Source organism: Piliocolobus tephrosceles, chromosome 1 (genome assembly GCF_002776525.5).
Source record: "Piliocolobus tephrosceles isolate RC106 chromosome 1, ASM277652v3, whole genome shotgun sequence".
NCBI classification, from domain to species: domain Eukaryota; kingdom Metazoa; phylum Chordata; class Mammalia; order Primates; family Cercopithecidae; genus Piliocolobus; species Piliocolobus tephrosceles.
The window spans coordinates 57,372,293-57,399,865 of NC_045434.1; the positions used below are offsets into that span (position 1 = coordinate 57,372,293).

Sequence of the window (27,573 nt, forward strand, 5' to 3'; positions counted from 1 at the left end):
TTCAGAAGAGAAAAAACTGTATTTTATTTAATAATTCATTTTCTGGTGTTTTTAATTTATAAGAATTAAGAAGGGAAATAAATACAATATACTTATATAAATTTTATTAAATTAAAAATATCATATTTTTAATTCATGTACATTTCCATTTACGCAAACCATAAAGTAACAATTTTTGCTGACTATACACAAAAAAAATTATTCAAGTGGCAGAGAAAATCATTTTTGAGAATTACTTTTATCATGTTTTCTGATAATATCCATAAGATTAGCTCCTGTAACCAGATCATTCTGTGTCTGTTTATCTTTCTGTTGTTCCTTTCTCTTCTGGTCATGAAGGTATGAGGAATTTAATAACTGGGGAGGAAGAATGGATCCTGTGGGCTTTACTCGTTTTGCGATATCCCAGAAGAGTCTTTTTGAATTATTATTGATGAAAGTAATTGCTGTTCCATTTTGACCTAATCTTCCTACTCTTCCAACCTGAAATGAAATGCAAAGAACATTTTCAAGATGTCCATGTAAAATCTTAGTGTCTTTTGAAAGAAAATGAATACTATTACTTAAAGTAGCATTACTGGCCAGGTGCAGTGGCTCACACCTGTAATCCCAGCACTTTGGGAGCCGAGGTGGGTGGATCACCTGAGGTCAGGAGTTTAAGATCAGCCTGGCCAACATGGCAAAATCATGTCTACTAAAAACACAAAAATTAGCTAGGCGTGGTGGCACACACCTATAAATCCTAGCTACTTGGGAGGCTGAGGCAAAAGAATCGCTTGAACCCAGGAGGTGGAGCTTGCAATGAGCCAAGACTGCGCCACTGCACTCCAGCCTGGGTGACAGAACAAGACTCCATTTCAAAAAAAAAAAAAAAAAAAAAGTAGCTTCACTAAGATTAGCCTTCATCTAGACAGCATTTTCTGAATTATGCATCTCAATATATCTGTGAAATCAATTTAGTGGGCCGCCACCAGCATGTTAATGAAACAGACCAAACAGAAAATAAGAGAGTGATCACATAAAATAAAAGTAAGTATCATTTGTGAAACCTGTGTTTTAGTTATATCTGTATGGGTGGTGTTTGGGGGTAATGACATAAAGATTTTTCTTATTGTGGGTGGGTTAAGGTCAAAAAATTTTGAAAGCTCCTGCATTAAGAGCAAGAGGACTATTTATCGCCAAGGCTACTTAAGAGGCCTTGAAATGTGAAATTTATACTAAATAATTTTTGCATAGTTACTTATCTCTTTTTTTTGAGGTGGACTCTCACTCTGTCGCCCAGGCTGGAGTGCAATGGTGCAATGTCGGCTCACTGTAACCTCCGCCTCCTGGGTTCAAGCAATTCTCTGCCTCAACCTCCCGAGTAGCTGGGATTACAGGCACCCGCCACCACACCTGGCTAATTTTTTGTATTTTTAGTAGAGATGGGGTTTCACCATCTTGGCCAGGCTAGTCTTAAACCTCTGACCTCGAAATCTACCCGCCTCAGCCTCACAAAGTGCTGGGATTACAGGCCCAGCTAGTAATTTCTCATTTTGAGAGAATTAAATGGACACAAATTTGTGGAGTATCAATAAGGCACAAAATCTACTTGTCTCCAAATAGATAGTGAAAATATACTAAGAAACTTTTCAAAAGAGGGGGAAAATACACAATCATGGTCAATTTCTGCTCCTTAACTGAAATGTAAAACTTAAAGTCTATATTCAGAAATATTTAAATGAGTAGATGGCTTCTGCTAATACAGAGGGCATTTTTAACACTGTAAAAGAAACTTGTAAAAAAGTTAAGAGGGGAGGCCTCTAGGGAATGAGACAGGGGAGAAGAGAGGCAAGCAAATAGTGTTTTACAGTGACAGCTTTTATTTATACCTGACTTAATTAAATTACTGAATTGTTCCAATAAAAATAAAAATATAAAAAGTAGCTATTTATCTATAAAAGTCCACAGAAAAACAAGTAGAAATAAAAAAATTCAAAAAGACAAAGAAAAGATTACACAAACTAGCTTCAGGCTGGGCATGGTGGCTCATGCCTGTAATCCCAGCATTTTGAGAGGCTGAGGCAGGAAGATCACTTGAGGTCAGGGTTCAAGACCAGCCAGGGCAACATAGCAATACCCACATCTCTGCAAAAAACAGAAAAATTAGCCAGATGTGGTGGCATGTACTTGTAGTCCCAGCTACTCAGGAGGCTGAGATGGAAGAATCACCTGAGTCCATGCACTCAAGGTTACAGTGAGTTATGACTGTACCACTGTACTCCAGCCTGAGCAACAGGAGACCCCATCTCTTAAAAAAAAACAAAAACAAAAACAAAAAAACTTGCAAATCATGTTTTTGGTAAGTCTCTTAGAGTATACAAAGAACTTTTACAACTCAACAATAGAAACCCAATTTAAAAATGGACAAAAAATTTGAATAGACATTTCTCCAAAGAAGATACAAAATGATCAATAAGTACATGAATCATTAGTCATTAAAGAAATGCAAGTCAAAATACAAGGAGGTTTAACTTCATACCCAGTAGCATAAGTATAATAAAAAAGATAAGTGTTGATGAGGATGTGGGGAAATTGGAACCTTCATAAGCTGCAGGTGAGAAGGTAAAAGGGTGAAGCCATGTTAGAAAACAGTCTGGCAGTTCCTCAAAATGCTAAACACAGAGTTACTATATGACCCAGCAATTCTATTTGTAGGCATATGCCCAATATAAATGAAAATATGTCCACACAAAAACTGGTGCATGATTGTTCATAGTAGCCTTATTCATAGCAGCCAAAATGTAGAAACAACCTAAATGTCTAGTAACTAATGAATAAACAAAGGTGGTATATCTACACAGTAAAATTTTTTTTGGCACTTTAAAAAAATGAAGTACCGATACATACCATGATATGGATGAACCTTAAAAACATTATGCCAAGTAAAACAATCAACCCCTGTGGAATACTTAATTCTCTGATGTGCAGGTAAACGTGGTGGTACCAAAATAAACAGAGAAGTAGTGCTGTAACATTAAGTTTAACTAAAAATAAAAGTGACAATGCACTGAAGGCACTAACAGTGTTTCAGTGGGTGATTCTAGTAAATGTGGCATTCAGAGGTGATGTTAAGAACACTACAGACAGGCTTTACTTGGTGAAGCCCGAGAGGGAGGACAGGTAGCAGTCAGTGAGATTATGTGGCGCTGAGAGAAGGCTCTATTTCTGCTAGAGAGAGAAGCTATTGTTACCTTTGGCAGCAAAGAAAAGAAAGAAAACTTTCAAAAGTGAAAGACTAGAACAAATAAGGATATGAAGAGGAGATGAAGACAAGATTCCTTAAAAAAATAAAGGATCAATTTTATTTTGGCCAGATAAATCAACTTAAAACAATCTTTTTAAACAAAACTTTTTTATTTTTATAAAAGATTACTGATTATATGCTCACTGAAGAAAATAAGAAAAAGAAACAAAAATAAACCAAAAATTGATTACTTAAAAATTTTTTAACTAACATTTTTGGTTACTTACTTCTAGTTTGTTTTTTTTTTTTTAAGGCACTTTAGGTGTACTTTTAAAAACAAAATTTAGTTTTTACACATATTTAACTTAAAAAAATTAGTTTATATACATATATATCTTAAAAGCAGGCCAGGGGTGGTGGCTCATGCCTGTAATTCCAGCACTTTGGGAGACCAAGGCGAGAGGATCATTTGAGGTCAGGAGTTTGAGACCAGCCTAGCCAACATGACAAAACCCTGTCTCTACTAAAAATACAAAAAGATTAGCCAGGTGTGGTGGTGGGCACCTGTAATCCCAGTTACTCGGGAGGCTGAGGCACAAGGATCCCTTGAACCTGGGAGGTGGAGGTTGTAGTGAGCTGAGATCACGCCACTGTACTCCAGCTTAGGTAACAGAATGAGACTCTGTCTCAAAAAAAAAAATCTTAAAAGCAAAAATATATATAATTTTATACACTGCTTTTTTTTGTGGGGGGGATGGGGGAATGAAGTCTCTGTCACCTAGGCTAGAGTGCAGTGGCATGATCTCGGCTCACTGCAACCTCCGCCTCCCAGGTTCAAGCGATTTTCCTGTCTCAGCCTCCCGAGTAGTTGGGATTACAGGCGCCTACCACCGCGCCCGGCTAATTTTTTTTTTTTTATTTTTAGTAGAGATGGGGCTTTACCATGTTGGCCAGGCTGGTCTGTGAACTCCTAACTTCATGTGATCTAACCATTTTGAGTGATCCACCTGCCTTGGCCTCCGAAAGTACTGGGGTTACTGAGTGAGCCACTGTCCTGGCCGATACTGCTTTTTTAAACTTGGTATCACATTGACAATGCCTTTCCCAATAAAACTCATAAACAAAATAGTGGTAACATATAAAGCTCCTTACCTGATGGACATACTCATCCATACTTGAAGGCATATCAAAATTGACAACCAGCCTGACACTGATCAAGTCTAGGCCTCGTCCCAAGACTCCTGTGCTCACTACAACTTCATAGTCTCCTTCGAGTAACCCCTTTCCAAAAAAGCAACAAAATTTATTATTCAGAATTTATTTTGTGTGGTTTTGTGTAATTCTAATAGCTTTTCTTTTTTCAATGCTTACTTCAATATTTTTGTCACAATATCTTTTCAATAAGTAAAGGTCATAGTATACCCAAAAAATGTATGCAGCTAAAATTCTCCCCAATCCCCATGGAATTTATTTTATTAATTTATTAAGGCAAACCTTTTCCAAAGGTGAATTACTGCCCTGCTCTACTCCAAACTGACCTGATTCAGAAATGCTAAGTTCTGTGTATTAGTAATCTATTTAGTATATATTCCCTAGAGAAAAGGCTATTGCTCCCCAAATCAAAAGCCTGAGCAAGAGAACATTAACTTCATGGTAACCACTTGTTTGATGGTCTTGTAGTCATTAAAAGACGGTCTGCTATAAAAACCAGCTGTAATATGGTATCTCTTGAAAATGAGGCAGAACAGATTTATAGAAAACAGAATATAGAATGTTGGGTGTCAAACCTTCAATATGTTTTTCCTTTCTATTTGCGACTTCTCTGAATGTATAGATATGCTTTTCAGCCCTGTGATTTTCTGAACGGCTTCACTCAAAAGATCTGCTCCTAGTTTGCAGTCCACAAATACTAACACTGGAGGTTTAAAGAGTTTCTTATCCTGAAAAATTAAAAACATATATCAAAAATTATCCATATAACATAATTTACAATGGGAAGTTTTTCTGAAAGATTATCACAAGCTAGTTATCAGTAGGTTTATAAATATTGTTAGGAAGGAGGCTGGGCATGGTGGCTCACACCTGTAATCTCAGAGCTTTGGGAGGCTGAGGTGGGCAAATCACAAGGTCAGGAGTTCGAGACCAGCCTGGCCAACATAGTGAAACTCCATCTCTACTAAAAATACAAAAAATCAGCTAGGCGTGGTAGCTGGTGCCTGTAACCCCAGCTACTCGGGAGGCTGAGGCAGGAGAATTGCTTGAACCTGGAAGGTGGAGGTTGCAGTGAGCTGAGACCATGCTATAGCACTCCAGCCTGGCCAACAGAGCGAGACTCCATCTCAACAAAACAAAACACAAAAAGAAAAAAAGGCATATTGTTAAAATAAGTGTTTTATTTAAAAGATGTACAAACAGAAGCCAGTCTATTGCCCCTCTTAATTTTCCATCACTTAATACTGCAAGAGTAATTCAAACAATTTAAGTGCAATTAATGTAGTTCTACATGCTGCTAATAAGTCAATACCAACCATATTTAACTTAATACTTTTTTTTTTTTTTTTTGAGAGGGAGTCTCGCTCTGTCACCCAGGCTGGAGTGCAGTGGCGTGATCTCGGCTCACTGCAAGCTCCACCTCCCGGGTTCACGCCATTCTCCTGCCTCAGCCTACCGAGTTGCTGGGACTACAGGCGCCCGCCACCACACCTGGCTAATTTTTTATATTTTTAGTAGAGACGGGATTTCACTCTGTTAGCCAGGATGGTCTCTATCTCCTGACCTCGTGATCTGCCCGCCTTGGCCTCCCAAAGTGCTGGGATTACAGACGTGAGCTACCGCGCCTGGCCCAAGTTAATACTGTTTATAAGTAACTATGCTTGCACATATCACCCACTCAACAAATTTCTGTTTACATTAGTAACAGTTAAAAAAAATTCTCAAGGACAGACTAGCCAAGAAATACCTTGCCCCTACCTTATATGTAAGTCTTCTAAAATTTTTTATTTTTATTTTTATTTTTTTTTTGAGACAGTCTTCCTCTGTCCTCCAGGCTGGAGTGCAGTGGCGTGATCTTGGCTCACTGTAACCTCCACTTGTGGGTTCATGTCATTCTCCTGCCTCAGCCTCCCGAGTAGCTGGGACTACAAGCGACCGCCACCATGCCCGGCTAATTTTTTTTTTTCATTTTTAGTAGAGACGGGGTTTCACCATGTTAGCCAGGATGGTCTCAATCTCCTGACCTCGTGATCCACCCACCTAGGCCTCCCAAAGTACTGGGATTACTGGCATGAGCCACCACGCCTGGCCTTTCTAAATTTTTTTTTTTTTTTTTTTTTTGAGACGGAGTCTCCCTATGTCGCCTGGGATGGAGTACAGTGGCTGGATCTCAGCTCACTGCAAGCTCCGCCTCCCGGGTTTATGCCATTCTCCTGCCTCAGCCTCCCAAGTAGCTGGGACTACAGGCACCAGCCACCAGCCACCTCGCCCGGCTAGCTTTTTGTATTTTTTAGTAGAGACGGGGTTTCACCGTGTTAGCCAGGATGGTCTCGAACTCCTGACCTCGTGATCCGCCCGTCTCGGCCTCCCAAAGTGCTGGGATTACAGGCTTGAGCCACCGCGCCCGGCCAATATTTTAAAAGGAGAACATATTCCTTAGGAATAATCTTGATATTAAAATATATTTCTATAATAAGGCAAAGAAAACCCAACCCTGTATCTATCCAACATGTTTTCCCAAATAGCTATTTATTTGATTCTCACAGAATTCTAAGGTAGGTAAAGCAATTTATTAGTAAATACCTTTGTCAAATTCCCCAAAAGTTTAATCTAAAAATCATTCTCTTAAGAGCTATGAAAAATGCAAACACAATCCATAAAACATGGTTAACTGCTTTACTACTCACATTTAAAATTTCAAATAATTTTTTCTTTTTGGCTGGGTCTTCTATCCACAAAATAATCTGACGTACATTGGCACAAGGTAGGTTCTTTTCTCCAGTGATAATTCTCACAGGATTATGCAGAAGCTGGCTTGCTAGTTGCTCTATGCTAGTTGGAATTGTGGCTGAAACCAAAATGGTCTGATAATCATTAGGAATGTTTTCCAAAATGTCAAGCACTTGTTGTTGAAAGCCCATCTTTAACATGGTATCAGCCTAAAATAAAATTGTATTAAAGTTAGTCTTATTTGACATTAAAATTCAGAACCACCCCCCAAAAAGACTGATATAACTAACAACATAAAAATTAAAAATTCTTAAATACAAAACTATACCACAACGTCAAGAGTACTGGGAAAACGTTTATACAAAATCATAAACTGTGCAACTAAATGTTTACAATGATATACAAAGACTGTTATTATTGGCATTATTAATAGTAGTAAAAAGCTATACACATTCTAAATATTCATCAGTAGGAGATTTGCTAAATTATGGTAGATCCATATGACACTATGCTGTCAAGAAAAATGATCAGCAAGCCCTTTATTAAATAATGAATGACTGCTAGGTAAAAAAAAAAAAAAGCAAAGTACAAAATATTATGTGTAACAAGATACCTATTTATGCTACAAAAATATTATATGTGTATACACTCAAGAAACTTAATTGCTAACACCAGGGAGAAGGCTGGAGGGCTTTAAGGGAGGCAATTACACTTTTAGTTTTTTGCAAAGTTGTTTTTTTAACCATGCACACAGATTATGCTTATAATAAAATATTATTTTAAATAAAAATTAATGTTAGGGGCTGCTATGGTCTGAACTGTGGTGACCACCCCTAAATTCATATATTGAAATCTAACCCACAATGGTAGTAAGAGGGGAAGCCTTTAGGGGATGATTAAGTCATGAAGGTTCCACCCTTATGAATGGAATTAGTGCCCTTCTAAAAGAGGCTGGATGGAGCTGTGTGTGAGGATGCAGCAAGAGTATGCCAGTGCCATCTTTGAAGCAGAGAGCAGGCCCTCGCCAGACGCTGAATCAAGGTTAGCGCTTTGACACCTGGACTTTCCAGCTTCAAGAACTGTGAGAAAAAGTTCCTGCTGTTTATAAATTACCCAGTCTAAGGTATTCTGTTATAGCACCAGGAATGGACTAAGACAGGGGCTTTCACTTCTTTACAATTTTTTTTTAAAGTTAGTGCTGCCATTAAAAAAAAAAAAAAAAGATTAAGGCTATCTTGAGTTGCAAATACAATCCAGTTGTCTATAATTTGGGAACAACGAGGTATTTAATTCTTTTTTTTCCCCTTCTGAGCCTTGATTCAGGATAATTCTTTTAAACTATTAAGGCATTGTGGGTGTTTGTTTTGAGACAGGGTCTTGCTCTATCGCACAGGCTGGAGTGCAGTAGCATGATTCCAGCTTGTTGGAACCTTAAACTCCTGGGCTCAAGAGATCCTCCAGCTTCAGCCTCCTAAGTAGCTGGGACTATAGGCACAAGCCAGCGCACCCAGTTTGGCACTGTATTTTTAAGTGCCCACTAATGTGCTGTCATCCATATTGAAATTTGAATATTCATTTTACTATTATTCAGTGGAAAAAAAAATTGTCACCCAGGTTGGAGTGCAGTGGTGCCATCTTGGCTTACTGTGCAACCTCCCAGGCTCATGCCAGCCTCCCACCTCAGCTTTCCAAATAGCTGGGATTACAGGCACATGCCACCACACCCATCTAATTTTGTATTTTTAGTGGAGGTGGGGTTTTGCTATGTTGCCCAGGCTCCACCCCCATTTTCTAACATATCTTTAATGTGCACAGATTATTCAACAGATGTTATTCAAAATGCAGAGTGGGCCATAAAAAGCATTTTTTTTTTTTTTTTTTTGAGACAGGGTCTTGCTGTGTTGCCAGGCTGGAGTGCATGGTATAATCATGGCTCACTGCAACTTCTGCCTCCTAGGCTCAAGCGATCCTCCTGCCTCAGCCTCCTGAGTAGCTGGGACCACAGGTGGGACCACAGGCACGTGCCACCATGCCCAGCTAATTTTTGGTATTTTTATTTTTATTTTTGCAGAGACTAGGTTTCCTCATGTTGCCCAGGCTGGTCTTGAACTACTAGTCTCAAGCAATCCTCTTGCCTTGACCTCCCAAAGTGCTGGGATTACAGGCGTGGGCCCCTGCACCCCAGCATCTCCTCTCCTGATTTCTCTCCTCCCTCACTAGCTACTCTGAGCCTCATTTCTCTTCTCTCAATCCCTACACACTGGGGAGCCCCATGGGCTGGGTCACAGGCTTCTTCCTTCCCCATCTGTGCTCTCTCCTCAGATGAGATCAACAAATTCCACGGCTCTGAATACCATGCATGCATCAAAGACTCCCAAAATCATATCTCAGGCCACAACTGCTTCCCCGAACTCAAGTGGTAGAAACTATCTGCCGACTTAACATCTCCACTTGGTTCCAACAGGCCCCTCAAGTTCAACACATTCAAAACAGAAGTTTCTATTTCCTTCCTGCCAAACCCACTCCTATCCCAGAACACATCCCAGGAAACAGCGCCATCAGAAACTGTTATTTCATCTCTTCTCTTCACCACCTGACACTCCATTAATCATCCTGTCAACCCACCAGCACACCCCAGAGCTGGTCCCTTCTCCCAGCTCATGCTTGCAACACTGCTCGCAATCCTGTCACCCCCATCCCACAACCAATTCTCCTCAAGGTACCAGACAGATTCTTCTAAAATATAAATCAGATCTTCATCCTCCTCTGCTTAAACCCTCCAATGGCTTCCCATCACACTTAGAATAAAATCCAACTTCTAACCATGACTAAAAAGTCTTAAAGTTCTCATCTTTGTCCACTTCTCCATCTCCTAGCACTCTCCCCTCACTGCCCATGACTCTGCCACGCCAACCTTCCTTCTGTTCCCAAATACCTCACGCTTGCTCCCCTGTTGAAAGTCTTGCTGGCTGAAAGTCTTCCCTCCAGATGGATCTCTGCATGACTGGCTCCTCATTCAGATCTTAGCATAAATGTCATCTTCTCAGAGAGCTCTCCTTGACTCCCAATCTAAGGTAATCCCCCCTTCCCGGTTGCCACTGCCATATCGCCTTGCGTAAGTACATTTATTACAGCTCCACGAGACAGCTCATGTGTCTCATTTTCCACTGTATTCTCAAAACCAACAAGTGTCAGCACATGAAAAGCCCTAACAACGTATTTTGTAAATAAATGAACACTCACTAATTCTAAGCACTAAATAAGCACCTACCTATATGTCAGGCAACTTACTAGTCAATGTGGCCCAAACCTCTCTGAAGATAAGAATCACCTGAAGGGCGGGGCACGGTGGCTCAAGCCTGTAATCCCAGCACTTCGGGAGGCTGAGGTGGGTGCATCACGAGGTCAGGAGATGGAGACCATCCTGGCTAACACAGTAAAACCCTATCTCTACTAAAAATACAAAAAATTAGCCGGGCATGGTGGCAGGCGCCTGTAGTCCCAGCTACTCGGGAGGCTGAGGCAGGAGAATGGCATGAACCCGGGAGGCGGAGCTTCCAGAGAGCCGAGATCACGCCACTGCACTCCAGCCTGGGTCGGGGGGAAAAAAAAAAAAGAATCACCTGAGGGGGAAAAAAAAAAAAGGATCACCTGGAATGAGTTTTTAGAAATTTCTGGCTACAACTCACACCTACTGAATCAGAATATCGAAGTGAGAGGTCTGGTCTTGTCTGATGTTCACTGAACAAGCCAGGTGACTCTTATAATTAAGGAAACTTGGGCAAACACTGTGCTAAGAAAAAATTTTAAAAATCTATGCACAGTTCAACAGAGCAGAGAGAAACAAAGGCCTAAAATCTGACAGGGGGAGTGAAGGATTTCAGAGTTACTAACAGATAAAGAAGGAAGAGCAGGTAGAAAGGATGGGAGAGAATTCCAGGCCAAAGGAAAGGTATGACAGAAGAACGGAGGGTCGCAAAGCAGATCATTTGAAAGGAATTATCTGAGTTTTCACCTCTGACTATTCTTGCATCTTCACCCTCCTCTTGAAACAGTGGTTCTCTCTTCTTCAAGGATATTATTCATTCTCAGTTCCTCTCTGGCGTCTCAAGCAGCTTTTTACTGACTCATCTTCAAACTCCACAAGGCAGGCCCTTAGCCCCAGCCTGTTTCTGCTCATTTCTAACTTGTCTCCCTTAGAGAAACCATGCGTTTCATGGATTCTGATGCCTATTTTATTTTTAAAAATTTTATCGGCAGCCTCCTGAGCCAGAAAAGGTTCAGAGGGACTCTCCAATGCCTATTTTAGATTTTCAGAGTACTACCCCTTAGTTCATCATTTGCAGGAAATTCACCATGTCTAAAGCCAAACTCAAACATTACTATCAAGACCCAGATTTGCTCATATGTCCTTTTTAAAATAAAAGGCACAACTATAACTGATGGAGTCACCTCTATTGCCTTCTTCCTCTCTCATCCTCAGGCATCAGAAGACGCACGAGTGACTCTTGGATTTGGCCTGTGACTCCTACTGCCTCCACCCTGTGACCCCTCACCCCTGTCTGGATTGCTGGCTGCTCTGTTTTAGATTCTTTCATTTCTCCTGTACCAAGCAGCAGGGTAACCTCTTAAACCACTACTCAATAATTTAGAAAGCCTCACTGTCTCCCACATCAAATCCAAATTCCGCTGCCTTCCTGTCCAGGCCCTCTGCAATTTGGCCCCACCCTAACAACCCAATTTTACCTCCTATTATTTCTCAGGAAGAATTCTTCAAGCTGGTGGTCTCTTCTCTGCCCCCTGCACACAGGCACTTGGACTTTCTGACTCTGCTTATGTTGGTCCCTTCACTTGGAACAGTTGATACATCCTCTTGTTTTCTAAATCTTTTTCCATCTTCTGAAGCCCAGGTCAAATGCCATTACCTCCGAGAAGCCATTTTTTGCAGTGCTAATACATTTACTCTCTCATTTTTCCTTCTGACCTTATTTCTCCTGAACAATTAGCATATCATATACAGTCCTTTTTTTTTTTTTTTTTTTTAGACGGAGTTTCACTCCTGTTGCCCTGTTGCCCAGGCTGGAGTGCAATGGCGCAATCTCGGCTCACCTCAACCTCCGCCTCCCAGGTTCAAGCAGTTCTCTTGCCTCAGCCTCCCAAACAGCTGGGATTACAGGCATGTGCCACCACGCCCAGCTAATTTTGTATTTTTAGCAGAGATGGGGTGTCTCCATGTTGATTAGGCTGGTCTGGCACTCCCGACCTCAGGTGATATGCCTGCCTCAGTCTCCCAAAGTGCTGGGATTACAGGTGTGAGCCAATGTGCCCAGCCATTCAGTCCAATTTTTTCACTAGTATCTTCTATCAGCCATTGGCAAACTACAGTTCTGGGGACAAATTTAGACCTTTACCTGTTTTTGTAAATAATGTTTTATGGGAACCCCGTCATACCCATTCACTTTCATACCATGTACATTTGTATCGAGTAGCTGCCACAGAGACTATACAGCCCCCAAAGCCTAAGATATTTACCATCTGGTCCTTTACAGAAAGTGTTTGCCAACCCCTGGCCTACATCATGTTAGTACTTTTGTATCTCCGTACACATGATCATGTTCTTGCCTTTACTTCAGTATATGTATCTTTTCTCTCCAACACAATTTCAGCACCTTGTAGGCTTGAATGCTATTCAAAACTTCTCTGTGATGCCATCCAAACTTATCCAGAATTGGTCAATTTGTACTTAAATAATACTTCTGTACTGACTGCAGTTTCTGTATATAACTGATTCTGTTGTTTACCAGCTCATTTCCCCTCTAGATCACCCAGAAACCATATTCCTTAAATGCCAAGGAGCTGGGACACAGGCTGCACATACAGGCACTTGATAAATGTTTGCCGAAAGAATACTTCCCTTGTACCATAATGGTGAGTACAGCACTAAAGTGTCTCATGAAGCCTCGTTAGTGGAAGAAAATGAAAATGCTGTAAAGAGAAGTGAGGATGAGGCCGGGTGCAGGGGCTCACACCTGTAATCCCAACACTTTGGGAGGTCAAGGCAGGAGGATCACTTGAGCCCAGGAATTCAAGACCAGCCTAGGCAACACAGCAAGACCCCATCTCTAAACAAATTTGAAAAACAAAGAGAGAAGTGAGGATGAATGGAACCTAACCTTAAAATCCATATAAGAATTACTTTGCAGGCCAGGTGCGGTGGCTCATGCCTGTAATCCCACCACTTTGGGAGGCTAAGGTGAGCAGATCACTTGAGGCCAGGAGTTTGAGACCAGCCTGGCCAACATGGTGAAACTCTGTCTCAACTAAAAATATAAAAATTAGCCAGGTATGGTGGCACACGCCTGTAATCCCAGCTACTCGGGAGGCTGAGATACGAGAATCACTTGAGCCTAAAAGGTGGAGGTGGCAGTGAGCCAAGATCATGCCATTGCACTCCAGCCTGTGTGACAGAGGGAAACTGTCTTAAAAAAAAAAAAAAAAATTACTTCTCCAGCTCGTAAGATGGGGAGAATTTAAGAACATGGGGCTTATCAACAAAGGGAAGCCCAGTGATGTTCAGGGTGACAGTATGTCTAATGATAATCAGATGCAATAAGTCAGTTCTACAAAATGGCCGCGTCAGAAAACTGCTGACTTAGCAGTAGCAGGACTCTTCAGTCTATAAGACATTTTTGGGCGGATGCGGTGGCTCACGCCTGTTAGCTTAAAACTTTGGGAGGCCGAGAAGGGTGGATCACCTTAGGTCAGGAGTTCAAGACCAGCCTGGACAACATGGTGAAACCCTGTCTCTACTAAAAATACAGAAAGAAAGTTAGCTGGGCACGGTGGCAGGTGCCTGTAATCCCAGCTACTCAGGAGGCTGAGGCACGAGAATTGTTTGAACCCGGGAGGCAGAGGTTGCAGTGAGCCGAGATCGCGCCATTGCACTCCAGCCTAGGCAACAGGAGCTAAACACTCTCTCAACAAAAAAGAAAAAAAGACATTTTCACCATCATTCTTCATCCTTGCCATAGCTCTAGAAGATTAACCAGCTTGCCTAAGATCTCATGGGAGGTGGAGTAAATGTTCAAATCTTGATCTTGTGGCTACGTGTTCTATCCTACTGCTACTTACTGGGGCCCACGGAAGGCAGGCTAAGACACCATCACTGGTCAGCACCTAGCACCCCGCATTTGTGATCACTGCTGGGTAATGCCAGGCCTCTGCTCCGTCACTGCTGGTAAGACATCTGGGAAGATGCATGTGCCCTGCAGGCAGAAAAGGCACATGCCCAGGGTGGGCTGGCACACGGTCCTATGTTCCCTTGGCAGAATATCACCGAGCAACAACACTTTTACTTCATCTTATTAAGCAGGCCAAAATTATAAAAATGCCTCTATAGTATATGTAACATAGAAAATCAGGACCACAGATGCCTACGTCCACACAGAAAAAAAAAAAAAAATTTAAAGGCCATCTGCTGGGCACGGCGGCTCATGCCTATAATCCCAGTACTTTGGGAGGCCAAGGCAGGAGGATCCCTTAAGCCCAGGAGTTCAAGACTAATCAGCCTGGGTAATATAGTAAGACCCCATCTCTACAAAAACCAAATTAGCCAGGCATGGTGATATGCGTGCCTGTAGTCCCAGCTACTCAGGAGGCTGAGGTGGGTGGATCACTTGAGTGTGGGAGGTTGAGGCTGCAGTGAGCTGTGTTTCTGTCACTGCACTCCAGCTTGGGTGACCTGAGCAACAGAGCAAAACCCTGTCTCATTACCTGACACTGACTATTTTTGCAAACAAACAATAGTAAGCATCAAATGCTTAAAAAACAAACAAACAAAAAACAACTTACTATTGAGAATAGGGTATGTATTGAATTTGTGTTTTCTGTCAATTAGGAAAAGACAGCTCTGGTGTAATTTTAGTGTGGTACACATTATGATAGCTTCAGCGCTACACAGGAAACAACTTAAGAACCACTGCTGCAATGCTTTAAAAGTCCCTGAGGTTTATTTTTTTTAGAGAGAGAGAAAATGTCCTGAATATACAATGAAATTATATAACTATACTTTCCCTAAATTGTGTAAAATCATGTAACCGTTTTTCAAACACCACTACTTACTTCATCTACTACAACAATCTTTATACCACAGAGTTCTACAGAGCTCTGCTTTATTATATCCAGAAGTCGCCCAGGGGTTGCTATGATAACCTGAATAAAAGAGAATAAGCAAATTAAAAAAATTGGCAATAGCTATTTTCATTCATTCATTCCATACTGATTGAGCGACTAATATGTACCAGACACTGTTAAACACTCAGAATTCAGTGATGAACAAGTCAGACATAGTCTCTGCTCTCATGAAACTTGTAACACAAAGGAAGAAACAGATAAAACAAGAAAGTACTCATGAGATAAATATATTATGCCATAATTGGAGGGACCTATCCAGTCCTACCCAACACACAGGTCAAACCTAAAGGATTAGTGGGCGTGCGCAAGGTGAGGAGTGATTAAGGAGAGAGAAAAGTATCTATGACATTCCTAAGGCTGGGAGGCCAGTGAAGTTTCCAAACGGTGAGGGACGGGGAGAATGGGGCAGGCTGAGGCAGGCACCAGGAAGGGCCTTGTAGGCAGTTTGATTGATATTGTTCTGTAAACAAGTGAAAATTCCGTAACATCTTTGGGCTTTTTATTTCATTTTTAAATTAAGAGGTTGGGCAAAGTGATTTTTAAGGTTGCTTAAGGCTCTTAACAATTTTATAATATGTTAGTGGCTAACAATGGGGGTGCTTTTTTTTTATACAGTCTCGCTCTGTCACCCAGCAGGAGTGCAGTGGCACAATCACGGCTCACTGCAGCCTCAACTTCCCTGGCTCTAGGGGTCTTCCTACCTCAGCCTCCCAAGTAACTGGGACTACAGGCATGCCACCACATCTGGCTAATTTTTTGACTTTTTTGTAGAGACAAGGTCTCTATGTTGCCCAGACTGGTCTCAAACTCCTGGGCTCAAATAATCCTCCTGCCTTGACCTCCCAAAGTGCTGTGATTACAAATAAGCCACTGCATTCGGCTTATTTTTACCTGTTTTTAAACAATAAGGAAAAATGCTTTAATACCAATCACATCTCCCCTTTGCTTCTATGCTACCATTGGCCAGTATTTAACTTCTACTTTATTTTGAAACCCACAGGTTGTTCATTATGATTACTATTTCATTCAATGTTTCCTGAGATTTACCCACATGCTTACTATTTTCCTCAGCTGCCGTTGTTTCCATCCTACACCCTCCTTTCTGGCACAATCTTCTTTGTCTGTAGACTACCTTAGTTTTAAAGTTCTCCTACATGGTGTATTGGTAGTAACTTTCTCAGTTTTGTTTATTTGAAAAGCTTTTTTATTTTGCCCTTGCTCTTGGAGGGCAGCTTTGCTGAACAGACAGGTTTTGGTCATTTTTTCTCAGAGGGCACCTGGGAGGGAGCTCAGGCTGGTGAGAGGCGTGGGAGTGACAGGTGGGCAGCCCTGCATGGGGTGCTGCAGCCCGAGGGGCTGAGGACAGTGCAGGGTGGAGTCTGTGAGGTGAGGAAGGCATCGCTGTGGGAGGGGCGGTGCTGACGGTGGGAGGGGCGGTGCTGACGGTGGGAGGTGGGCTGCATAGAAGAGAATTGGTCAAATAAATAAATAAATAAATACGAAAGGAAAATGAGTGGCAGGTTTCTGTCAGTTATAAACATGAATGAATCCTGTTGTATTGATTTGGAATTGGAAGTATCAACATGAACTCACGGTCTCATGGTTTCTAATAAATACAGATACAGAAAAACACACACTTGGATATCCAGCTGACCCTTGAACAACATGGATTTCAACTGTGTGAGTCCACTGAAACATATCAATTTCAACCAAATACAGATCAACAATACTCAGGTTCAGCAGGGCCGAATGCAGGATCGAAGTATGCAAAGATTTTGGTACCTATGCAGGGGATCCTGGAACCAATCCCCGGCAGACGCTGAGAGCTGTATTCCCTAGCTCTATCCACTGGGAGGTCCTAGAAGCAGTGATACTCCAATAGCAATCAACACACATAGCCCAGAACTTTGTTTTTAAATGCTATCCTCTAGTAAAAGAAACCAGGGATCCTTGGAGAAGGCATGATTCCAGGGCTGGGGCAGGGACAGAAAAATGTAAGCACGGAACATCTTCTTTAGATAGAAAGTAAGGAAGACTCAAAGAATGATGGAGATCTGAACAAAGGACATAGAAACCAACTTGAAGGTGCTTCCACTGGACAGACAGAGATCAACTGGAGCATCAAAACAAATAATGATAACAGATTATAAACCTCTGAATAACAGGAAGCCGTGAGTCCATACAGATAGAAATAAATATATACATAAATTCAAAGTGTGGTGAAGAATGAGAAATTTACATTTCAAAGTACATCTCAAAGTACTCTCCCCAAAATATTTGCTAAACTCAAAGGGGAAAAAAATAAACTTTACAACTACTTTACAGATCCTATCACCAGGAAAAGGACATACTGATACTGTGTGCAACCTAAAAGGATGCAATGAAAAAAACAAAGCATCTCTTCTGTGATATCCCTGTCAAAGACATGTAACTTGAATCTAATCAGTTGAGGGATGTTCTTCAAAGTAAGTAGCTTATAAACCTTAAAAGGGCCAAGATTATGAGAAAAAAAAGGAAAGATGGAGGAACTGTTTCAAATTGAAGGAGATGACAAAGACATGACAACTAAATGCAACATGTGATTCTGAACTGGATTCTTGTGCTATAAAAAGTGATGGAACAATTATAAAAATGTGAATGGGGACGGAGGAGTAGATGATACCAATATTAATTCCTGATGTGATCTAATGTATCAACATGACACTGTTTGGAGCTGTGTAAATCCCACCCAAATTGCATGTTGAACTGTAATCCCCAATGTTGGAGGTGGGATCTGACGGGAGGTGACTGGATCATGGCAGCTATTTCTCATGGTTTAGTACCCTTCCCCGTGGTGCTGTCATGATAGTTACTGTGAGATCTAGTTGTTTAAAAGTGTGTAGCACCTCCCCACTCTCTTTCTTCCTCCTGCACTGGTCATGTGAAGCTCCTCGCTCCCCCTCTGCCTTCTGCCATGATTGGAAGCTTCCTGAGGCCTCCTCAGAGGCAGAAGCCATTATGCTTCCTGTACAGCCTGCAGAACCATGAGTCAATTAAAGCGCTTTTCTTTATAAATTACCCAGTCTCAAGTATTTCTTTATAGCAGTGCAAGCATGGACTAATACACAATGTTAATTTCCTGATTCCGTAATTGTATTACGGTTATGTAAGACAATGTCCTTGTTTGTAACAATCATACTGTAAAGTATATGGGGGTGAGAGGGCATCAAGTCAGCAAGTTACTTCCAAAAGGTTTGGGAGGGAAAAAAAGTTCCATTTACTCTACTTACCACCTTTCTTTAAGTTTGAGATTGTTTTTTAAAAAATGTGTGCTTTGGGAGGCCGAGGCAGGTGGATCACCTGAGTTCAGGAATTCAAGACCAGCCTGGCCAACATGGTGAAACCCTGTCTCTATTAAAAATACCAAAAATTAGCTAGGAATGGTGGTGGGCGCCTGTAGTCCCAGCTACTCTGGAGGCTGAGGCAGGAGAATCGCTTGAACCTGGGAGACAGAGGTTGCAGTGAGCAGAGGTTGCGCCACTGCACTCCAGCCTGGGTGACTGGAGACTAATACCAATATGTTAACATACTTTGTTTTAAGAATTGGAATGCAAGCTTAGTTTAAAAGCTGTTAGAAGTTCGCAGCTACTTATCCATTTGAATTATAATGTTATCCATTCTTTGCAATGAAAATAAATTTAATGCAGAGGTTGATATGAGACTGCAGTTAAACGCCATTAACCCAACTTCAAATTTGATGCCCATCAAAAATACTTGTATTGTTTACTTTATAAATACATATTGCTGAATTTATAATTTGGTATTGATATCACCTTTATCTGTTTTATATACTGGAGGTCCACCTTAAAAAAGCACTGATCCAATATCCCATTAATTATCAGCCTCTAATTTCTTAAAACAACATTTTACAGGCTTTAAATCTATCAGATACATCTGATTTGACCTTCAAAAGATTCCAACGTGAAAGGCTGATATTCACCCACAGAAGTTGTCGAATACTGCAGGAGCTTCATCCCAGCTGGTACTGCTGCCCCAGCCCCCGGAGTGCCCTTCCCCAACTCCCTGCCAACCCAGCTCCTCCCCTGGGTCGCCAGGGCCTCCTTACCACCCCAGTTAACTATAACAGTTAATGCCCAGAACACCAAGGGGCCTCGAGGACCCAGTTCCTGCACCAAAGCTGCAGCCTACTTTGATTGGTCAGCATCTGTGGCAAACCTTCCATTAAACATTTTCATTTTAAAGGCAGGTATCTTCAGCCACCCATTCAAACTTAAGAAAACTGAAGCCCACAGAAGTGAAGTAACTTATCTATGGCCATGCAGCTACCAGACCACATTGCTTTTACATACTTTTACATATCAGAAAATACAGACTACGCGGAACAGCATGGCTAAGGAAGGAGGAAAGACAGGTAAATCAAAGTATCAATTTTGGCAACTACTATTTATTAGCTATAGATCCTTAGATAAACCCCACCTTTATGAGATTCAACTTCTCAACTATAAAACATGGACTAGGGATTATGCCAACCCACCTTCAGAAGTAAATGTGATGCTTAAATGAGATAATGCATGTGAGAACATTCAACAGCCTTTGGCATATAACGGGCACTCAATAAATTGTGTTTCTTTCCCTTCCTATATAAAACAAACTTAAAAAACAAAAACAACCCTAAGGCTTACTTGGTAAGAATTTAAAGGCTCTCTAAAATCATACTTTTAAAAGTTCTTCAAGGGGTGAAAAAACTCTAGATCCTGTATTGCTTACAAAACTTTTCAAAGACATTGTATCAAATCAGTGCTTACCTTAACATGTTGTTGCAGACGATAAAGCTGTGGGGGTAAGGGTAAGCCCCCTACAAGAAGCACGGTTTTCATGCGTGGCAGGCCACTCATCAATTCTTTAGCTTGTCTCTCTATCTGAATGGCTAACTCTCTGGTTGGTGTAAGAATGAGTGCAGATGGAGTTTTGCTCTGCAAAGATGTGAAAAACAAGTTTAAAAACACCAGCAATTAATTCCTGCTGATATGGACTAAATCTTCACAAGGATTCCAGGAACATGGCCCTTTTAAAGTGTTCCCAACTGGATATGAGTCCTCCTGCCTTCTGCTTGCTGCAGACTTTTTTCCTCCAAAACCAACATAAATTAAATCCATTTCTCACATAACACAGAATACAATGAAAGATCAAAATTGGGGCTGGGGAGAGGTGTCCACAGTAACCAAGGTGAGAAAACTGAAGATTTGCTCCTAGTTCATTGGACTCTGTAATCTACAGTCATCCTCCTCTGAAGACAGAACCCAATAGTCACCATGAAGATCTGGTAAAAGCTGGCATGCTACCCTTGGTCTTCCCCTCTTGGCTCTCTTGTGGATTCACTTCGTTCTTTGTCCATATAACTTACATATATACCCACATCCTATTTCGGGCTTTATGGCTCTATTCTGGTCTTCCAGCATGTGTGACCTATATTTTAAACAAGCTAGCACTTTTTTTTCCTCACACTATCTTCTACTACTCTTTAGTTTTCCAATTTTTTTCTCCTTTATCTTTCCTCTCTTTGCCCACATTTTTTTTTTTGAAACGGAAATTCGCTCTTGTTGCCCAGGCTGGAGTGCAATGGCACAATCTCGGATCACTGCAATCTCCACCTCCGGGGTTCAATCAATTCTCCTGCCTGAGCCTCCCGAGTAGCTGGGATTACAGGCATGCACCACCATGCCCGGCTAATTTTGTATCTTTAGCAGAGATGGGGTTTCTCCATGTTGACCAGGCTGCTCTTAAACTCCAGATCTCAGGTGATCCACCCACCTCGCCTTCCCAAAGTGCTGGGATTACAAGCGTGAGCCACTGTGCCCCACCTTGCCCACATTTTTTACTTACTTCCCTTCCTGCCATACTTCATACTTCACAAGTTCATCAGTACTTGGGAAACAGTAATTACTCAAAATGTTTGTTAAACTAATTATATGTGAAGGTGCTCTATACACTATAAACTAACAAGTAAGGTATGGTAGTGATTATTTTAAGATGAACCATAGATCACATTTAAGAGTATATTTTGACGCTGGGTGCGGTGGCTCACGCCTGCAACCCCAGCATTTTGTGAGGCTGAGGCGGTTGGATCGCCTAAGGTCAGGAGTTCGAGACCAGCCTGACCAACAAGGAGAAACACCATCTCTACTAAAAATACAAAATTAGCCGGGTGTGGTGGCGCATGCCTGTAATCCCAGCTACTCAGGAGGCTGAGGCAGGAGAATCACCTGAACCTGGGAGGCGGAGGTTGCAATAAGCCAAGATTGTGCCACTGCACTCCGGCCTGGGGAACAAGAGTGAAACTCAGTCTCCAAAAAAAAAAGCGTATTTTGAAACTCTATGTGTTCCAACTTCAGTATAAATCAGTTTCTTCAAAATACAAAATCCAAGGAGACTAAACTGACGTACAAACTGCTGCTCGTCTGGTCAGCTGGATCTTTTCCCCCTCAAATCCAAAGCTTATTCTGTTAACAGAAAAACTGTTAAAAACAAAATGTTTTGTAAGGGAGCAAGTTTTTAGATCCTCAATAAAGAGATCTCTGGTTCAATATAATACAAGAAAAATTTCCTGAAATTATGTTTTCGTACAAACTACTATCAGAAGCAAAATCACTACAGGCACTTGTGACTAAAATTCCAAATATTTAGTTTTAGTTTGCAATTTTAATACAGTTAAGAATGAAACTTGGTAAATACCTCACTTGTTTCCAAGAATAATACATGTGAACTCTATTATTAATACTTACCTCGAATAAAGCTCGCATGATAACAGGAAGAAGAAAAGCAGCTGTTTTTCCTGAGCCAGTATCTGCACTGGCCAGAATGTCTCTTCCCAGAAGTCCCACAGGAATCATCTGCATTTGAATGGGGGTTGGCACCTCATAGCCTGATTTCTTCAAGTTGTGATTTAAGACCTCAGGGAAACTACAATGTTCAAAGTCAATAATGGGCCTAGTGACTTCTTGCCCTTGAACTAAAATTCCCAGCTGCTGTTTAAGATTTTCAATCTGGTCTTCCTGAAGGTTCAAAATAAAGGGGTGCTCTTTGTAGACATAGGAAGCATTCAGTGGAGACTCTGGCTCAGAATCAGCCTTCTGTGGATTGCTGAGTTTTGATTTCTCTTCCTTTTCCTTAACCTGCAGAAGATGTTTCGCTTTACACTCCAAACTACACACATCTTCATCTGTCTTATCACAGATATACTCTCCGTAACGACCACAGACAACACAGACGGGTTCCCCCGGCTCTGCCCAGCGCTGTGTTTTGGAAAATGACTTAACAGGCTCTTCAGAAGGATGGCTGTCCTTCGCATCCTGCTTGGGACTTACTGAATGAACCTCTGCCAACTGGCCACCTGGGCTGGGGAAAGGGCATGATTCGCTGCTGTGCCTGTCTGGTGTTGTGGCTGCTTCTATAACTAGAGCGTCAACGGGAGCATCTCTGCTTTTGTCCAACTGAAGGTCTTCTGGGTCTGATTTAATTATCTTAGCCACACAACTTTTGCCATCATCATCATTAGCGTGCCTCTTGATTTTTAAAGATCTTGGAACAAACATCCTTCAATATTCTGTTAAGGAAATGATATAATGAGATTTATTGTACCATTAATAAAGTTACATATAAAGTACCATATGATTAATGGCCAGGCGTGGTGGCTCACCCCTGTAATCCCAGCACTTTGGGATCACGAGGTCAAGAGTTTGAGACCAGCCTGGCCAATATGGTGAAACCCCGTCTCTACTAATAATACAAAAATTAGCCAGGCATGGTGGCATGTGCCTGTATTCCTAGCTACTCGGGAGGCTGAGGCAGAAGAATCTCTTGAATCCAGGAGGCAGAGGTTGTGGTGAGCCAAGACTTCACCATTGCACTCCAACCTGGGCGACACAGTTAGACTCCATCTCAAAAAATAAATAAATAAATAAATAAAGTACCATGTGATTATCACAGAATCAGCCTAGCATCCTGCGGCTATGCCTGAAAGGAACAGTGGACATCATGACACTCTTTATATCAAGCTTTTCTTCCATTCGCCAGCTTCCACTGATGAAGAGATGGAGTCCTCCTCCTCACACATAGCAGTGTTGAAACACTGCACACTGCTCAACATAGCCTTGTACACATGGTCTATTGCCGTTTACTGATTATTTGCACTTTTAAGTATCAGATATTATAGAAATTTTGGAGTAAATCCTTCTATTATAGCATCAAAAATGAAAACAGGAGAAATACTTCACAATTAAAATCTTTAAAATCAAAACCACAAATCATAGAGAAAATGCTATTTTCATAAGTAACACTCAGTGTTATTATATGCCAAGCACAATGCTTCACCTAATCTTCACAACCACCATGTAAAGCGGTTAGCATTACCTAATATATATGCACAGATATTTTTCCATTATGCTATACTATGTAGATTACATAGACTAATATACATATAGCATAATGGAAAATAATATAGTAATATATATAACATAGCATAATGAAAAATCGTGTGTATGTGTATAAAACACATTATATACACTTAGAAGAAACTGAGCCACTTAGAAATTAAGTGGTTTGTCCAGGCTCACACAATTTTTTTTTTTTTTTTTTTTGGAACGGAGTCTCGCTCTGTCGCCCAGGCTGGAGTGCAGAGGCTCGATCTCGGCTCACTCAAGCTCCGCCTCCCGGGTTCACGCCATTCTCTTGCCTCAGCCTCCGGAGTAGCTGGGACTATAGGCACCCGTCACCACGCCCAGCTAATTTTTTGTATTTTTAGTAGAGACGGGGTTTCACCGTGTTAGCCAGGATGGTCTCAATCTCCTGACCTCGTGATCTGCCCGCCTCGGACTCCCAAAGTGCTGGGATTACAGGCGTGAGGCACCGCGCCTGTCGTGCTCGCACAATTCTTAAGTGTTACAGCCCTGGCACTCTGGATCCAAAGCACAAGCTCTCAACCATATGAGGACTAAGCTCTAATTTTTTATCTTACCCAAATTCCTTTCTAAGGGGTCTGGAGAGTCATGTCCTATAAACCATAAATTCTTATCAGATGGGTTTTATTTAACCCAGTACATAGTGACTTACTTTTCAATCTGACTGTGGCATAACAAGGAAGAAAATAAAAATGTTTTACCCCAAAATATATTTCCTTGTCCTACCTTAAAACTCCCCTGCAAAGTCTCCTGTAGGAAAAATCCGCATTTTATAGAGAATTCCCTTCCCCCCTTTGTTTTCCTTCCTTCCTTCCTTCCTTCCCAGATCCAGGAGATAATCAACTAAGAGCCAGGAACCCTTTTAAGTCCAATATAAAACAATTTACAACCTGCTCTCTCTAAAGTCTGCTATCTAAGAGCTTCCTCTGCACAACTTGGTATCCACAATCCTTTATCTTTAGCCTGAGCATTCCTTTTTATAACCTCAACCGTCAACCAGATAATGTTTACATTTACCTATAGCCTGGAAGCCCCGGCTTTGAGTTGCCTTTCTAAACCAAACCAATGTATTTCTTAAACGTATTTGATTGATGTCTCATGCCTTCCTAAAATACGTGAAACCAAGCTGTACCCCAACTGCCTTGGGCACATGTTCTCAGGACCTCCTGAGGACTGTCACTGGCGATGGTCGCTTGTATTTGGCTTAAAATAAATCTCTTCAAATATTTTTCTGAGTTTGATTCTTTTCATCAACCCCGATCTATATCTATTTACACCAAAAACATATCTTTGCAAAATTACAGTGATTGGGAAGACTTTTAACCTAATCTGGGGACCATCAAATATCCTAACAAATGTTTTTCTTACGAAAATTCTTTGTTTAAACTGCCAGATTCCAACTTCAGAAAAATTCCAACAGAAATGCAACTGTACGTGGGGTGGCGGGCAGCGCAGGGACGGCTCTATGTGAGCAGGAAAAAGCTTGGAACTCAAAGTCTTCCAATGGCGAAAGGGAACGTGCTCCTGCTGGGCGGGCGGGCAGCGGCGCAGCCTCCAATTCTCGCAAACGCCCCCCGCACCCCCGCATATTGGCGGGCCCTCCCCTCGGGCGTTGCCTCCCACCCACGCCCGGCGGCACCGCACCCCGAGGCGCTTCACGTCATGGAGCTGCTAAGAGACGGGCGGGGCTCCGGTTCCGGGTAGAGGCCTGGGACACTGGGAACTGTAAGGACGCAAGGCGGGCCGCGCAGAGGCAGCCGTTCTCCCGCCGCGGCCTAGCGGCCGGGGTCCAGGAGAAAGGGCAGCAGGACGACCAGGGGCCCGGGCTTCCGGGGCACGCTCACCAGCGCAGGCCTGAGGCCGCGTCCGCTCCCGCTCGGGGCCGGCTCCCCCTTCCAGGCTCCAGGCCAGGCTTCCGCCCGGCAAGCCCTGACCCGCTGGTCAGGACGGCGGCCCGGGACTAGTGGTGCGGAGCGGAGCGCACAATCCACTTCTCCGGGTTTTGGGAGGGGGCCGCAGCGCGGTTTCCAGGCGGTGGGGAGGCGGGGCCACCGTGGGGGCGGAGCTTGGCTGGAGCCGGCAATGGCTTGGGAGGGACGGATGAGGAGAGGGGCGGGAAAGCTCCTCGCGTTTTCCACGCCCCCGCCCGGCTCTGGGCCGGCGGTAAATCTCGGAACCCGTCGGGACCAGGCGGGTTCTGGACTGAGGAGCGCGTTTGGGAATTTGGAAGAATTTACGTAATCGAGTGGGCTGGGACTGGTGGAAAAGAGTCGGAACGTATGCAAAGAAGCAGCAGGGCGGCGCGGGGGCCTGGCACCCTTAGAAAGTGGGAAGTGTGAGTGTAAAAGGGAGGGGCACTTCTTCCCGTTGGGCCCAAAAACCGTTTTCTGGCTTTAGCTAGTGGAGCCACTCAAAATTCAAACAGAGTCAGCTTGATGTGGCGTATTTGATATGCTGGATAATATTTCCTGCACCACCGCACCCCTCACCTCTCCCCCCCCCCCAGCCCCAACACCAACAAGAAAGTAACACAAGTCACGGTTCTTGGTCCTTGTGGGCTGACATTTCCCTGTTTTGCCAACCTCTGGAGCCACGTGTCCCAAGCAGTTTGTAGTTGAGAAGTGATGGGGGAGAGGAGACAGCATGGGAGAGGAAGGAGGGAAGCCAGCTTACATTCAGGTGCCTTAAGTAAATATTTTCGATGTAATATTCGATACATACAAAATAGCTATTTACCAAATATGTAAAATGTCAAGTATACTAATGAAAGTATCACTCCACCACATTATCAGTATTTAGCATGTATCCATGCATCTCCAGGATTCTACTCCTGGCCTCTTAGCTCACTTCCGTTTTGTCCCTCTTTGCCATTTTTAGTGGTTTTATCATATTTGGTTGCATTCCTAACTGTGTATTGGTGTATTTTTCTTTTTGAGCTTTATAAAATTATATATAGCCTGGAATTGCTTTTTATCACTCAGCATTTGTTTTTTTGATTCATCCAAGTTGTTAAGTGTATTAACAGAACATCTATTTCTTACTGCCTAGTCAAAAGGAAGTTTTCTCCTGTTGGGAATGTATTCAATACTGTAGCGGGTCGGATTATAAATGCGCTTTAAGTATTTTCTTTATTTATTAATGGGAAAAACACAGACTAAATGTATCAGACTTCCCAAGTTTGTAGGTCACATACCTATGACAGAACTCTTTTCCTGGGTTTTGTGAAATTAATTGTTGTAATTTCTTTTGCCATTATAAAAAATATTCACTTTTGAACCTAATTTTTATTCATAATTCTGAATCTTTTTCTTTAAAAGCCTCACTCTTCTCTAATTACATAAGCTCATACCCCACAAAACCTGAATCTGCCCCTAGTAATTACTAATAGGGCTAGTAAGAGCATTCTTGTTCACCGTCTGTATATGCGCTGGACTCTGATTTGAACCTAGGAGTAGCACTACGGCATCAGAGGCTATGGGGGCTGTTCAGCTTTCAAAGATAATGCAGAATTGTTTTCAAAGTGGTTGTACCAATCTATACTGCCGGCAGTACCGACCACAATTCTCTCTAATCCTCGTTATTTTCACACTTCTTATTTTTTGCTAGTCTACCCAGGATAAATACCATGTTTTTGTCTTAATTTGCATTCCATAATTACTGATAAGGTTGAGCACTTTGAAATATGTTGATTATTCCTTCATGTTTTCTCTTCCCCTTCTAAGGGGGTGTGTGTGTGTGTGTGTGTGTATATATACA

General features: G+C 42.1%; 1 protein-coding gene across 5 annotated transcripts; it reads right to left on the bottom strand.

The window, feature by feature from the left end:
* Positions 1 to 25,873, bottom strand: DDX59 (DEAD-box helicase 59). Of its 5 annotated transcripts, none has more exons than XM_023224720.2 (8): positions 25,662 to 25,873; positions 22,144 to 22,964; positions 20,167 to 20,334; positions 15,290 to 15,379; positions 7,126 to 7,377; positions 5,014 to 5,166; positions 4,379 to 4,507; positions 1 to 483 (listed from the first exon to the last, which is right to left on the bottom strand). In XM_023224720.2, the coding sequence occupies exons 2-8, from the start codon at positions 22,951 to 22,953 to the stop codon at positions 220 to 222; spliced, it is 1,866 nt and encodes a 621-aa protein (XP_023080488.1). In that variant the 5' UTR covers positions 22,954 to 22,964; positions 25,662 to 25,873; the 3' UTR covers positions 1 to 219. The 5 variants fall into 5 exon arrangements, with proteins under 5 accessions (XP_023080488.1, XP_023080492.1, XP_023080489.1 ...); XM_023224721.2 differs by lacking the exon at positions 25,662 to 25,873 and adding an exon at positions 25,462 to 25,647 and having other exon boundaries at positions 37 to 483; XM_023224722.2 differs by lacking the exon at positions 25,662 to 25,873 and adding an exon at positions 25,186 to 25,401 and having other exon boundaries at positions 88 to 483.
* Positions 25,874 to 27,573: the final 1,700 nt, after the last annotated feature.